The sequence below is a fragment of the Nestor notabilis genome, unplaced genomic scaffold (assembly GCF_000696875.1).
Source record: "Nestor notabilis isolate BGI_N333 unplaced genomic scaffold, ASM69687v1 scaffold23907, whole genome shotgun sequence".
Classification (NCBI taxonomy): Eukaryota; Metazoa; Chordata; class Aves; order Psittaciformes; family Psittacidae; genus Nestor; species Nestor notabilis.
Genome location: NW_009936364.1, coordinates 3,180 through 19,330, shown reverse-complemented (window position 1 = coordinate 19,330; position 16,151 = coordinate 3,180). Strand labels below are relative to the sequence as shown.

Below are 16,151 nucleotides of genomic sequence, written 5' to 3'. Positions count from 1 at the left end.
TAAACAGTATTTTAAATAGCTGGGTCGTTTGAGGAAAGGAGTGCTTGTTCTCCAAAGCAACTATTTCTTAAGATTAAGAACTATTTTATGTTCCTATGTTATAATACAACATGCGCAAAAAATAGGTGAAAAGTTTATGTTCTGACTTCACTGTTTTAAGGGGCTTGGGAGCCTCCTTAGGCATTGGCTTCTGGTAAATCCTCAGCTCTTTTTCCTGATTTTACTTTTATTATTCTTGAGCCTCTGAGATGCTGGTAAAGCCTTTTCTGCTGGCGTAAGATTTTTCTTCTTGATCATCCAAGGTTATCATCATCTCTACAAAGTGGATGAGCATGTTCCCTTTGCACCTTGCAAAGAAAGACAAAGAGGAAGAAAAAATAACAGAAAATTATTCTGTAGTCTTCTTAAGTCTAACAGTTATTTTAAGAAATGTTCACTTTTTGCTTTTCCAGGTTCAGGCAACAGTAGTTGGCTTTCTGGCAGCAGTAGCTGCAGTTATATTGGGCTGGATTCCAGAGGGCAAATACAGCTTTGATCATTCTGTCCTTCTGTGTTCTAGCAGTGTAGCAACTGCCTTCATAGCTTCTCTTTTGCAAGGTAAAAGGAGTATATATGTTACTTTTTTACAGTTTTTTAGTTTTCTGTTAATGCTGAATGTGTGTTACTTTGCTATTCCTTCAAAGTTTAAATCCAGTTAGGTATAATACATCTGAAACACAGCTGAGAAATAGGATGCCCTTCTGCAATTTCCATATAGGTCTGCATATTGTATTATTTCCTTTAAAAAGGTTTTGATTTACATGACCTCCTGAGCATATCTAAACCAAAAAGTATGGGTTTTAGCTTTTGCCTAATATGATGAGGAACTTTTTCTCCCTGCTTTTTATATCCATAAATGTACAAAATATAGTCTTAGTACTGAGCAGGTAGAACTTAGTTGTAATTAAACTCAAGTGAGCCTGCATTTTAGCTCAGCTGAATCCAAAGTTCCTGGTTGCCCATGATGCTTTTGTATTAGTTTGTGCTCTGGTTTGTACCTGAAGTGAACAAATTGGCTTGTTACATGAAGGGTTTGGGTCAAGTTCAATTCCCCCTCTACAAACAGTGCCAATGTCTGTCTGTAGCCATATGGTGTGATGAGTTTAATCTTTTTTTACTAATTGTCAGGAAACATTTAAGCATAAAAGATGTTACTTAATGGACACGAGGAGAGGTGGGAAGTACCTCTACTTGTGACATATTCTTAGTGAAAATACATAGTCAATAGTCTTAGTAGTATAGTAGTAAATCAAGTAAAATGTTTAACTTCCTTTTTTTGCTAATTTGATATGCTTACTTTTGTGAAAATTACAGAATTATTAAAGTTTTGCATGGAAATTAAGAACACACTTCTTTAAATTATTACAAAGCCGTTGAGTTTGATCATGCACAGAATTAAGAGCAGCAAAAGAACTGGGGAACATGAGTGTGTTATTTCCATTTCTCATGTATAATTTGGACATGAAGAGGAACTTTTGTTGTTATCTGATGATGGGCCACCATGGGATATCACTTTCTAAGCTTCATCCTCCTACATGTGAAACGGGTGCTTTTGAAATATCATGATCCTATGGGATTATTTCAGTTCTTTATTTTGCGAATTTCATGGAGCATAACTCTTTAGGCTGTTTCACTGCAAGTGAACTCCTCATGTAGCCTACAATACATAAGACTGCAAAAATACATGAAAATTATAATACTAAATCAAAAATTATTAAAACTAACATAAAGGATAGTATACATAGATGAATCTATTATATATATTGTATGAGAAGGCAATTACTTGGTAATACCAAAGAAGACTTTTAATAACAATGTGAATTTTATTTTTAGTAGGTACTTGCATTCTGCAGGGAAATTCCTCTTAAAATGGTAGTGTTGCTGTTTATAGGAAAAAAATAGAAACCAACATCCCTAAATTAATTGGTTTTAACTGTGTAGCAAGTAATATTTTTATATGTTGTCTTGGTTTTAATTTATGATGTAGCTTCTTGACATTTGGTGCTGAGTCTGTGACTGAAAATCTTGCACCGTATCAGATGTCAAAGTAGTTAATCTTATGCTGTTTTCAGCCTAGTGTAATTTAAATTTCAGTCAGCAAAAGCTAGTAGAGTGTAGAAATAATACACTGCATATTTTATACTTCACGAAATGACTGATGCAATTTCTTTAGTGTTAATTCTAATCATAAACAAAACAGTTCATTGTGTAGACGTTTCTTCATTTTTGTGTGTGTGTGTGCTTATTGTATTTGTTAAACTGAGTCTTTTAAAACAGCTAAAACTAAAAAATACAGACATTAGTTAGATAAGAACGATCATCCTGGGGCAAAAGCACTGACTTCTTATTTATTAAGTTTGAAATTGCTGTCATCTTGGAATTTTCTGTGGAGTTACAACAGTAGATATGGTTATTGCACTGTCTCCTTTGTTGACTCTAGGAATAATAATGGTTGGAGTTATTGTTGGATCAAAGAAGACTGGTATTAATCCTGACAATGTTGCCACTCCTATAGCAGCAAGTTTTGGAGATCTTATCACTCTTGCTATACTAGCATGGATAAGTCAGGGTCTTTACACTTGCCTTGGTAAGTATCTTTCTAGGTGTGTATGCCTCCCTAGACACCTCTTTTGGGTTAGGAGGGTGCGGAGAGAGAGGTTCAGAAAACCTTTTAATTTGACTGACTTTTTTTGTCAACATTTACACTGTTGAGTGATAAATCTTGGGTTGCAATATTATGCCATGATCTTTTTTTTTTTTTCCTTTCTTTCTTCTTTTAAGTGATAGAAGTCACTAACCACAATCTTGGCACAATCTACTAATATCTGAAAGATTCTCATGGTATCACAGTCAATCTACATGTGAATTAGAAACGGTAGTTGCTGAATTTACTCTGCTTCCTTGTGGGGAAGGGAAGCTGTCTTGACGCAAGTTTTCTTGAGTGACCACCCCTAAATCAAATATTTGCTTTCCAGACTCCTTTTAAATTGTTTTCCCCTTGCACTGAGGCTAAGGAGTTGAATTGGCTATCCAGATAAGCTGCTGGGAGAGGAATTCTGCCTGGAGAAAATCTTTGTTAAATTGTGGTTTTAGACACTGTTGAAATACCTCTTGAGCTGCAGCTATGCCCAGAAATCAAAGTTAGAATAATTTATGTAATCTGAGTAACAATAGCAGGTCAAGAACAAGTGTGTATTCAAAGAAGTGAAGCCTAATTTTAGATAGATTTGTGCTTTGTGATTGCTAGGACATTTAAATGAGTTAAAGACTACGTGAGTTCCTTCTGATGCCTTCCATGTGCTTTTCAGCTCCTGTTACAATACCTTCTTGTTTCCTCATCTCCCCTACTCCACCTTCCAGTGCCGGTTTCCTCAGCTCTTTCTTATCTCTTGTTTCCCTCATAGTGTGACACTTCCATGTCTCCTGCCTTTTCTCTGCACCTTTGCTTGATTTTACCAGCGTTTCCTTCTGCTTTTCAGCAAATGAAGTAACCACGTCCAGCTTTTCCAAATAATGGTTCCACTGTCTTCTGTTTTCTTTGTTTTGTTTTGTCTTACAAATTTGGTGTTTATATTTCGAACATAAATCTGCTAATTTAGCTGTAGCTTTCTTTAGGACAGCAGGTCTGCCATGAAAGGTGAAAAAAAGTGTAACCACACTGAATAGCTAAGCAGCAAAGGAGAGGCCTTTGTTGACTACTGACTAGAGAGGGCAATTATTTAGTCCTACTTCACACACTTCTGCCTTCTTGGTGACAGTTTTCTGCTGTTTACTTACTTTCCCATTAATAACTACGAACAGGTGAATTACATATAAACAGCTCCATACTAATTTTCTTATGAATGACTTTTTTTTTCCAGTTCTTGTCTTCCACTAGTTATGTGCATGTTTTTATAGTCCCTTTGAAACTGTTTTTCTGATTCATAGGACTAAAAGCCTACTTTCTTAAAGGGGAAGATCACTGATGAAAGTTCACCATTACAATGTCCTCTAAAAATGAATATGCCTATAGTTATTATTATTAGAAGCATGCTCAGATAGTAACTGATGTAATGAAATGCTTGATTGTCACAAAGGAGATGTGAGCTTGGAAAATGAGAATGAGGAACTAAAAAATCAGTCTTTTTCTTCCTGATTCTTTATCTCCTCCATGAAGAAATAGTGTGAAAACATTTCTTCACAGGAGAAGAATGTTCATTTCCTCAATAAACAATACTTTATTGTTAAATAAACAATACGTAAAATTAAGTTATTGCTGCAACTGACTCCTTCCACACAAACTCTTTAAAGTATATTGTGTTTTAACTATAGGATACTGCAGGCCAAATATTGTGGTGTACATAATTGTTTTACCAGGCATGTTGGTATCACCACATACATTCTTCAGCTGTGCTCATTGTTTAAGCCCTTTTATGTAAAAGTTTGAGCTGTTCTGTGTAAGTAATACAACTTCAGAAAAGGTATCTAGTAAGACTCGAGCTACCTTGGTGTGCCTTGCCATTTTGTTTCCTAGTTTTCAATTGATTATATGATATTTTCAGTATTTGATTTTTCATACTTAGAAAGTGTTGACATGATGTCAGCTTAAGTGTATCAGTGTGCAGTACAGCCATTTTTAATGTTTTCTGTATTTTTGTTAAAACTTCAATTGTAATGTTTATTTTATAACTATACTTAAATACTTTATATTATTTTTTAATAAAATAACTTATTTATCTAATGCTTCCTTTAAATACTTCTTTTAGGGAAGTTTATAGACTTCATTCAAAACAAAATTGGTAAAGATTTTTTAGCTGCTCTTCTTTCTTTTGTCCTATTAAGAAAAAGAGAGGAAGCTCCTATTCTTACTAAATTCGATGTCTTCAGCTAATGCTAGGGCTGGGATAATAATTAGTTTAGCTTATTAGAGCCTGTTTATCTAGATGTATTGCTATGCTCCAAAATCTTATTAGACTGGAACATTGAGTTATTCTGCTTAAAGTAGATTTCAGGTCCCAACAATTGATATGTTTGATTGGAATTCAGATAAGAAGTAGAACTTATGCTAGTTAATTGCGTGTCGGGGAAGTTGGTATACTAGCTAGATGGAAAGCAGTTAGGTAGGAGAGAGTTAGCTAGGAGTACTGGTGTATACCAGCTATCTGGGTAGGTGTGGAGTTGGAAGCATTTGCCAAATCTGTGTTAACACTGAGATTAGATTTGGGGCTAGAGTTACGGTTAATTTTTTTCCTAGTCAAGATTGTGTTTGATTTAAAATAAGTAATGCTAGGCTTCAGGCTTTGATGTTAACTAGTAACTATTTCAAATGAAGTTTTTTAGAAACTTATGCCCTATAGGTCAAACTTCATTTTGGGTTTTAAAATTTTACCTTGTAAACTACATTGTAATGAATATGCCAGTGATTTTTTCATTTGTTTCCTAAATCTTTCCCCTACAAATATTAGTTCCTTATGTTTCTTATGCATTGTAATGTTTTCTACATAATTGTTTAAGTGGAATCCATATGATTCAAAGACAGTAAATCATTAAAACTGAGTCTTACTGGTTTTAGACAGCTTCCTCTACTCCTTTCCATTTTTTTAAATTGTGGCCACAGGTAAAACTGAGTTACATGTGCTGATGTTATAATAGTAGCTGGATTTTAATAGTGGCTACATTTGTTGTTTGTAAATAAACAACATATTATTTTGTGACTATATCTAGTACTCCTTCCTATGCTTTATATAAATTACAGATAATGCTTCTCTTGTTTTAAGATAACTAATAACTAGTAGTATTTCCATTTCTCCTAAAATATGCTTGGGTTTCTTTTAATCTAAAAACCCAACCAAACAAAACCCACTCAACTCCTAGAAGAAGATGGGGAAAGAAACGTGGACTTCTTTTTTCCTTTCACACATTTCCAGAAATTCACACCTCTAGTTGCAGATGGCCTGATGTGTCTCAGAAGAAGGAAAAGAGATGCAGAGCCAGCTTGAACTAATCATTTGCTGCTTTTACAACTGTCATGGCCATTCATCTTTTAGTCAGCCACTGCAGCTGAAAAGTAGGTCCCACACATGTGTAGGGGGAAGGATTACTACTTTCAAGTAATAAGTATGCTTCTAAGAGTTACTCCCAGTTTACTTTCTATGTGGTCTTCTGGAAATACTTCTATTCTGGTAATACATGTAATTATCTAGTTATGGTTAAAATAGCTGCTTCAGCTCCTTGTATTTTTCAGTGTCTTTGTATTTCTTTCCCTTAGGAAGCAGAGAGTCTTTCTAAAGTAAGAACATACCACAAAGCTCTTGGAAATGTGTGGTTTCCAAGATGCGTGTATTTGAACTATGAAATAGTAACAAGGAATAGAATATGGAGTAGCTTCAGCTCAGGAGAGGTATATAAAGTTGTGAATGGCAGGGAAGTGACATTCAGAAAATAACTAGCCAACAGGTTAAAAAAAACAAAAGAGAAACTCCTTTACACAATATGTGATTAGGATGTGAAACGTACTGCCATGGTGTAATCAGAAGACCAAAGTGATTTTCGAAAACCATGTAGATAAATTAATCAGAAGAAACCATTGAGGACTATTGGACAGATGCAGTCAGAAACTTGAGTGATAAAATCCCTGAGGCAAACAGCAGCAGAATCTGGCAGAGCACAGTCTAAACTTGTAATTTTCTTTTCTTCTTTGTGCAAGCCTGAACTGTTGACCATAGTCAGATTCAAGATACTGGACTAGACAAGACCTTTGACCTCATCCAGCACAGATGTTCTTATGTTCTTTTTGTCATTTCCCTGCTTTCTCAATGCTAGAATAGCAAGCAGAATGGGAATGTTATTAAGAAATCCCCAGTTTATGGGCTACTAATGAAACAGGTGGGATCCATTTTTGAACTGCATGCTGAACTATTTTTCCCCTGTGATTTATTAGCCTAACTACTCAAATATACTGAGACAGAAGTGCAAGATTCAGACTGCTCTCTGAATGGGAAGAACTGTTTTCAGATAACAAGACTGGAAGGGGAGGGAAATGATTTATGTACAAGTTTTATGCTTCTCTGTAACAGAGCTGTAGACCTGTGCTCAGCCTTTAATTTGATAGCATGGTTCATGGCATTCCCAGAAGAGACAGGGAAAAAAGACTGGGGGTGTCATTTTTACTTACGCTAGGGCCAAATGAAACATCTTATTTGGCTACTATTATGTACATAATTTCTTCAAAGTTTATCTGAGTGCTTTAAAAATAATGGCAAATCTATCGAACACAGGGATTTAAATAGTAAAGGTTAACAGTAGCGTCTTTAACTGCCTAAAAAGAACGGTATCTATGAATCGTTGTTAAATAGCTGGGGAAAGCACTAGGGGGCTCCCCAGGACCATCACCGAGCACGGCTCCTGTTCCTCAAACAGAACACGGGGAATGCTCTGGAATAGGAAAACCCAGTATATTAAATGTGGAGATCAGTGTTGCTTGTCATTTGTCAGTAATGATCTGAAGATTTCATTTAAAGCTTTTCTCTTTTCTTACAGAATGTGGCTTAAATATACGCATGTATCTCTTGTGCATGTTGAATCCAGGTTGAGAAGACAAATTGTGATTCATATTATTATGTGATATGTGAGTCATTAATATTTTCAGGTTCCTACTAGTTGCTTTGAAGTAGTTTATTTCCAATTTGCCTCTAATTCCTGCTAGAGGTTGCATCGTTTTCAGTGGCTCTGCACTGAACAGTATGTCACAGTAGACCCTGCACAAGGTGCAAAACACAAAGAATCTGAGTTCTCTAAACTAGATTAATTTATATCACTGTTTATTAAAGGAATAGGGGCTTACAGTAAATGAAGATCAATAGGGACTCAGTTGAGAAACTTGTGTCTTTCCTCTTCCTCCCTTCTTTTTTTAATGTAGGGTTACAGTCAGAAGTTCATTGAAGAGTTGAGTGCTTTTAGGAGTTGATCTTCCACCCTGGTGTGATACAATTTCTATAGCAGAGCCAAGCTGATCAAGATTCCTTTCACCATGTAAGCTACCTGCTATAAATCTGTTGAAATTGAAGCGAGCCCTAAAAGAGGAGTCCTTTATTTCCTTTTCCCATTCTCTAGCTGTTGCAGAAGACATTTGCTTATTCTTCAAAGAGGAAGGATGGCCCACCCTACCTTAAAAGTTGCATCTTAAGGCTAACATCTTTTTAGATTCTTATAATAAGGTGTGATAAAAGTAGTCTCCCACAGCTAAAAAATAAAGTCTCGTGGTCTGTTCCCAAGAGTTAGACTGGTTAAGAGTTAGAGTAGTTTCACTAGTCCTGTAGGTAACTGGAATCTGTCATTGCTCACTTGTGACAGATTCTGTAATGTAATTCTAACCTATTATTTGCTTCTGTAGTTGTGTTTTTAATTCAGCTTAATAGACAGGCAGTAGAATTTAAAGTTCGGGTAGGGAGCAACTGCCTTGCCTTAATTTTTATGTAATTTTGTCTTAAAAAGCCCGGGCAGGGAGAATTTCAGTTGTCTGATCTAGAACTTGCAAACAGATTAAAAATATATGGAATCATAGAATAGTTAGGGTTGGAAAGGACCTTAAGATCATCTGGTTCCAACCCCCCTGCCATTGGCAGGGGTGCATCACACTAGACCATGTTGCTCTGTCCAACCTGGCCTTGAATACTGCCAGGGATGGAGCATTTTCTCCTTATTTAGCAGCATGGGGATGGTTGCTGACCCATTTATTTATTTGTCGTTCCCAAAGCACTTTGTAACAAAGAATCCCAATAAAGTCCTAGTATATTACCATAGCAGAAGGGGTTTTTAAAGAAAAATAATCTAAGCTCTGGCTGTGTCCTGTCCTTGGAGATCCCCCACTCCTGAGAGCGACTTCTGGCTTTTGTTCTTTTCAAAAAGAAATTTACAACAGTATTGCAACAATGGAGTAGCTTTTATAATCCATTTGATGTCCAACTCTACTTAAAGAACTTGGGTATAAAATCAGTTCTGTAAGTTCTCTCCGTACTTATCTCCACGGTGAAATTAAGACATTTAATACATACTAAAATGCTAAACAGTAAGGCAAAAAAATTTAACTCCTTTCACTTGCTGTTGACTCAGAGGAACAAAGCTAAGCCATTTCCTGAGTAGTCCTGAAAGTCCTCTCTCAGTGTGTAAAAAATATGACTGGTTGCAGTTTGTTTCATGTATCTCTTTGTCATGTATATTTTTTTATGTATATCTTTTTCTGTATATCTTTTTCAAAAGATAGTCTTTTATATCACTATACACTTTGGTTTTATTGCCATAAAACACATATTCACCCTCTTGAAAGTTCTTCTAACTTTTGCTTTGTTTGCTGCAAAAATTACAGCTTCCTACATTTTATGGATGGATATTTCCTTTTTTTCCTGTTGGTGCTGTTAACTAACTTAAAATATGCTGAACTCAGCCAGTGAAAGATTGGATAATCAGCCATGGGTTAGTCATGTTTTCCAAGATTTGTAAAGTTGCCCTTGCTTCTGGCTGCTCGCTGAGTTCTGAAATGGTCCTGTTGCACTGCAGATATAACTAAAATAAATATAATTTATAATTCATGAATCATTATACACTAGTGAGACTGTCTTCTCATATTTTTCTTTTCCTTTTTTTTTAAACTTCTAACAAAACATTTCTGTGGCAGGATGACATGTGTCTGTATACGTTATATTTTAAATAGTTATTATTTATTTAGAAGCTACCCATTAAATAATTCTTGGTTAATGTTCGCTGTTCATTTGGTGGACAGATTTCAATTTTATCTATATGCACTTTTCTTTTTTCCTGAGAAGAAAGGAATTATATACTTATTTCTTTGTAATTCTTGGACTAAATTCTTGGACTAGCTCTCCAAGCTTGGAGACTGGTGCATAGTCTCCCTTTTTTCATGAACACATTCTAGCAAGTTCCTTAGTTGTTAGTGGGATTAAAAAAGAAATTATTGTAAAAGGCATAGGTTTTTTAACTTTGTTTTCCTGTCCTGTGTTGGCACACCTCCTGTAATAAAGGGTACAGTGGGCTAACTGTTGATGAACAAGTGAAACAATATAAAAAATTAATGATTAATTAGGGTAGTGCTCACCATTGCATCTGTGTTTTGCTGTTCAGTGTTTGTTTGCAACAGAGGATCTTTGCTGACTTACTGTTTAATCAAATCGGCAACCTCTCCAAAAATGTGGCAAAGACTTGAACCTGATTTTGTGCCCCTTTGTATTTTACTAAATATACTGTGTTAGAGCTGTTCTCTCGTTCTTCTCGCTGACCTTTAATCGGTTTTTGGGCATCTTGTACATGCTAATGCCTCACCTTGGTTCCACGTGAGAGGAACAGACAAGGAAAAAGAAAAAGCAGCAGGGATACAGAATCATTTATGTCTTGGGGGAGGAAGAAAGAAAAGAGAGGGGGAAAAAAGAGAGAAGTTTCAAAATTTAAACAGATATAGAATGAATTACACCTTTCCATGTAACCAATTTTAGTGCACACAGGGTTCTATCTTCATTGCAGGCAGGGGGGAGGAAGCTTTCACCTAGGCAAGAAATAGTTCAGGAACCTTACATCAGTACTTTTCTGTCTTTTTTTATTAAGTTTGATAAAACTATAATTGTAAAATGAAGGAATCATGTATTGTGTGTGCTCTTTTGAGGAAGAACTCTTTACATTAGGCCTACCTATTAGTTCACAGAAAGAAGAAAAAGGAGGGAAAAAAGGCACGACAAAGAAAGGCGATAATATACTGTAGGACAGTTAGATAAGGAAAGGAAAAAATTACTTCTCTTTTGGGCTTTGTCTCATTCATGTTCTAATAGCTTTCTACTTTTAGCTTACCCAGTGAAAGGTATCTTGCTATTTTTTCTGTCAGCTCTACTGCAGAGGTTGTTACCAGAAAGATAGTAACTTCTAAAAACTCTACAGCAATTCTAGGAGTAATTTTAGCTCCGCCAGGATAACATCAAAGTAGTAATTGCTTGAATTTGCAGCCTTTGTAATAAGCCATAATAAATGGGTAAGAATGCATTTTTAGTTACTGAATATTCTTCTTAGCGAAAGTGTCTATGTTCTACATTAACCATTTCAACCTATTAAAGTATATTTTGCATTAAGACTTGTCCAAATCCTGCAGGTTTAGATAAAATATATATATGACATTAAATACATGACCACATTTCTCATAAAACTAAATATATGTGAAAGTGGAATGTTTGCATAGGTTATATAGATACACATATGCATATGTATGTATATTTGCCATTAGGATAAATTTTATTTACCTTACTGTTGAATTAGGTAGTCTTGGATCACTGTAATAGCTTCTGTTTGGATGAGATTATAAACCCAAGTAATCTGAAAAAAATAGTATTCTTTCTGTGGAGGCAGCTGTTTGATTTATAAGGTCAGCTTTATGATGGTACTCACTGGTGTTGGCAGATGTGTTCCTATGAAATATGCATTTTGGATGGATAGGTGCAAGCAGCAGAATTGTGGCTGTGAATTTTCAGACTCAGACTGGTTATAAAACAACAGAGCTACTGTTATAAATGTCTCAGTATTACACATTGTGCTTGCATCATTTTAGATACACTGTTTCTGGGGAGATTACCATGTTATCTGTGCTTCGGAAAGAAAGGGATGCACATACCTATGAATTTGCGCATAAACAAAATGCATTTTAACATATTCACTTCAGGATTTTTTTTTAGATATGTTACAAAATAATGATTGATATTCCACATCCTTATTGCATTTTTATCGTAAAACACTGTACACAAATACCTTCAAAATTCCTTCTTTGTACAGACAGTTCTGTCTTGAGAAGATGGGCGTCAGTGGTCATGTATGGCAGATATCAACCATATTTTTTACTACGGTGGTTGAAACTTTAGGTACAGTAGTGATAAAGACTATTAAAGTATGATGTGTGATGTATATTATAATTTATTTTAGAGTTCTAAATTAGGAAAAACATAAAGGAATGTCTTGAAAGTTAAAGTTGTTTTTTTCCTTTTTCTTTTTTCCTATATTATTATTTTAGAGACATATTACTACGTATCTCCTTTGGTTGGTGCCTTTTTTTTGGCTCTGACTCCGATGGGGATTGTCATAGCTGCCAAACATCCAGCTACCAGAACTGTTCTCCATTCAGGATGGGAGCCTGTTATAACTGCCATGGTTATAAGCAGGTAAGTCTATTTATCTTGCTTCATCTTGATAGTCATCCTGTGTCTCTGCATCTTATTTAACACCTGAATGTACTTAAAAGAAACATTTAAGGAGCCTCTAGAATATAGAGTGTGAATAAACTTTAATCTTCCCCAAATGAGGAAGTTACAAAGTTAAGTCACAGGTGGGAATGAGCAAGGAAGCCAGCAGTAGCCTGTGGCAATGACTGAGCAGAAGCGTACTATATCAAATGAAGAAAATGGTGAGATATTCATCTCCTGCAGTTTCCAATCAAGATTTTACACTAACCTAAGAGATTATTTAATCCAATGAAAGTTACGAATCTTAACAGTGGAGTTATTGGCTGAAATTCTTTGGTCTTTGTTATACAAGAAGTCGATTTTAATATCTAAAGAACTATAGCAATATTAGTCTGTAGCTGAGAATGAGATAATGGGGCAGGAGGAAAGATGACTTGAGAAGAAAGTTATGGTTTGACGATGTTTTAAAACACTGCTAAAATGTTTTCAAATACTAATTATTGTACTTGTTTGCCTTATCCTAAATATTGTACTTTGTTTTTCAGTATTGGTGGCCTTATTTTGGACACAACTGTATCTGATCCTAACTTAGTTGGAATTGTTGTTTATACCCCAGTAATTAATGGTAAGATTCTGACAGGATTATGTGCTACTATATATCAAATAATATATCTTGCTTTGAGAAAAGTCTATTACAGTAAATTTCTGTTATGCTAATTGTTACCTGGCATATTAATTTAAAGTTTTGATTTTGATGTCTACGGTTGTTTATTTGAACACCTAAGGAGTCCTTCGTGATCTTATTTACTACAACCATTAAAACATGGTAGAGAGTGTGAGAAGTAGGAACCCAAAGTATGCATTAAGAAACTGAAAGTATAAACATCGAAGTAGTATATTCAAATATTAAATTATTAAATATTATATTGAAATGGTTATGGCTAAGGAAAATGTAAATAAAATCTTATTTGAAAGGATTTTCTTATGAACATCCAAGGACGTATTTTCAAAATGGTAATTTACATGTAAATGTACATAGATATAAGAACTAACAGGGATGCTACAGGCAAGTAAATAGGCTTCTCAAGAAAAATGTGTATTGTTTCCCATGCTTGGTATGCACTTTCCAGGTGTATAAGAATGTATTTGTGAAAATTTGGTCCTTAAGTTAAGTGTTCTATCTTCTAACAATAAAAGCAAGGCAAATTTTATAAGAACAGTTAATATCTTACTGGACTGATGCAGCTTGAAAACACCTTTTTTCCCCCTACAGTATCACAGGCTTGATACGTATTTAGTTTGCAGTAATTATAATCACTAGATCTGTTCTGGCTGTGTGGCTGTGTAGCTTTTCTTTCCCCTTTTGTATTTTTCCGTTTGATTCCTTACATTATTTTGCACTTTTGTTGATTTTTAAACCATTTCTCCGATTACCAAGATGAATCTGACTTCTAATTTTTGGCTTACAAAGTGCTTAATTTGGCCTTTGTAAATTCCATATTGGTATATTATTTTCTGTTTTCTAAGCTATGAGTGAAATGAATTGCCACCACTTGTTTTCCATCTAGATAATAAAATGTTAATATGGACACTTGAGTTTTAGTTTTGAATCACATGACCCTGAAAGAATTACTTTTCCAGAGGTTGCTACGGAAATTAGCATGGGATAGCACCAAAACATTTTGCCACAGTTGAGGGTTAGTATATCTATTCCTGTAACCATTAGGCAAGCTATTCAGTTAAAGGAGGAAATCGTATTGTTTTGACAGAAGCATGTTCTTGGCAAATTCACGTTAGCTCTTGTTTTACAGCTTTCATATCTTTTAGATGTTTATAAATTGCCTATTTAATAATTTATTGTAATAGTTATGTAGGAATTTAAATTTCACTGATATACAGATTCCCCAGATGATCCTTTCTGTCCCTTTTTAAAGATATATTTTCTGTTTTCCCCAGTACAGCCCTCTGGTATTCTCTAACCTCCGAGATCATCAGTTTGCAAAAATGATCACTGCCAATTCATGGATTGTTCATCTAGCTCTCTAAGGATGCACTAAATTTAACTTGCCCTTGGGCCCTAATTCATATCAGTTTGTGATCAGATATCACCATTTTTATGAAGGCCGTAGACAGAAGGAACTGAGTATTTCTGTCTTACATAGAGCATGTTACTTGTTCTTCTTTCCTGTTAAGGCCCTATATTTTCTTTCTTACTTTTAATACAAAGCATTTCTGTGTTGCCACTTGTGTTCCTTGCTAACTGTAAATTTGTTTTTACACTCCAGCCTTTATGCTTCTTTGCCTTTATTTTAATTAGAAATTGCAAGTACTTGTGTCTACCTTTTGTGTGTTTCTGTTTGATTTCCAGATACCTAAAGAGCAAGGCAGGCATACTGATCTTCAACTTTTTTCTGCTTTACATCTGTAACTTTTCTTATAATTGTCCTTTTTGGTAGTCCACTGGATTTGCTTTCTAAGAGAAGAGGATTGTAAGGTATTTTTAGGCAGGTGTACTCAGACCAGTACTCTTATCAGTGGTCCTGCTTAGATGACATCCCTTGATCACAAATGACAATTGTCTGGTGATTGTTTCTTACTGTTTCCCCACAGGCTCCTATTTCTGCTCCAGTACAGAACACTTTTGGATTTTCTCTATAGACTCATTTATTATCTATAGACTCACTTATTCTAGACTTGCTACCTACAATGGATACAGGTGTTATGGATACACACCTTTCTCAAGGCCTTATGCTCCTGCCAGATGTTGCAATAATGATGGTCTTTTACCCTGTAGCAGTTACGGGCTGCTCTTGGAAGTGGAACTATGCATTCTATTCACTGTCATTTTCTTTCACAAAAAATGGCTGGATTGCCTGTGTGTTTACATTTTACCTTTTTCACAGTTTTGGCTAGTGATTTCACTTAAGTAAATAATTTTAATTGCTAAGAATGACAGCTTGCTATAAACATGCCTCTAGGGAAAACAGTAAATGTTCCACTATGTCTTTTATTTTCTTTCATAAGTCTAACAGCAGAATTAAGGCAATGTGCATACATTCATTTGAACTATCTTTAAAGAAAAAGAACTAACCAAATGCTAGTTGATGAGCTGACAGGTCGTAGAATCATAGAAACAACTAGGTTGTAAAAGACTTTTAAAATCACCAAGTCTAGCCCTGACCCCAGGACTGCCAAGACCACCACTCACCCATGTTACTGAGGGCCTCATCTACATGTTTTTTGAACACTTCTAGGGATGGAGATTCCACTACTTCCCTGTGCAGCCTGTTCCAATGTTCATGTCAGTTTTGTATTTCTAGGTTGTTCTTAGCCTTTGTCATCTGCCCCCTGGCCTACTATGCAATGCCTGAGAACGTTGTTTTCCAAGCCACATCAGGTGCCTTACTCCATTGTTCATCTGAAGTTTTCATGCTTAGCTCCTTTTCTTATTATGCGTAAAGCAGTCTTTCCCTGGCTCTAAAAGTTTAAACTTCTTCAGTGATTAGTAATGAACCACCAGTGAGTTGTTCATAGTCCCAAGTCTGTATTTTCAGGGCATTTCAAGACCATTGCTATTATCCCAAACTCTTACATTGTAAGAAAATAACCCTCCATTTTGGAGCTCATAAGAAGCTTACAACAAGCCTAATAGGCCAGGACTAAACTTATCCTAAGGCCCATGGCGTATTACTACCAATAGCAATCATTCTTTTGCAGTGCCACTGGCCAACAACAGAAGCAGTAAGGAATTCTGGTTATCCCTCATTCAGAAAAGAGCAGAGGGGAATAATGTGTTAAGCATTGTTTGTTTGTATGCTAACCCCCTTAACTCTCAGAATTTTAAGAAAAGAGGCATTTCTATTGGAAAATATAAAGCAAATATGTTCTGTATAGAGGATGCAGAGT

General features: G+C 35.4%; 1 protein-coding gene across 1 annotated transcript; it reads left to right on the top strand.

Moving 5' to 3' along the window:
* Positions 1-452: 452 nt before the first annotated feature.
* Positions 453-12,870, top strand: LOC104408655 (solute carrier family 41 member 2; the record flags this gene model as incomplete). Its single annotated transcript, XM_010018314.1, has 4 exons — positions 453-597; positions 2,480-2,626; positions 12,077-12,224; positions 12,791-12,870. Coding segments are annotated over 4 exons (520 nt in total), but the record flags the coding sequence as incomplete, so codon positions are not given.
* Between the last annotated feature and the right edge of the window lie 3,281 nt (positions 12,871-16,151).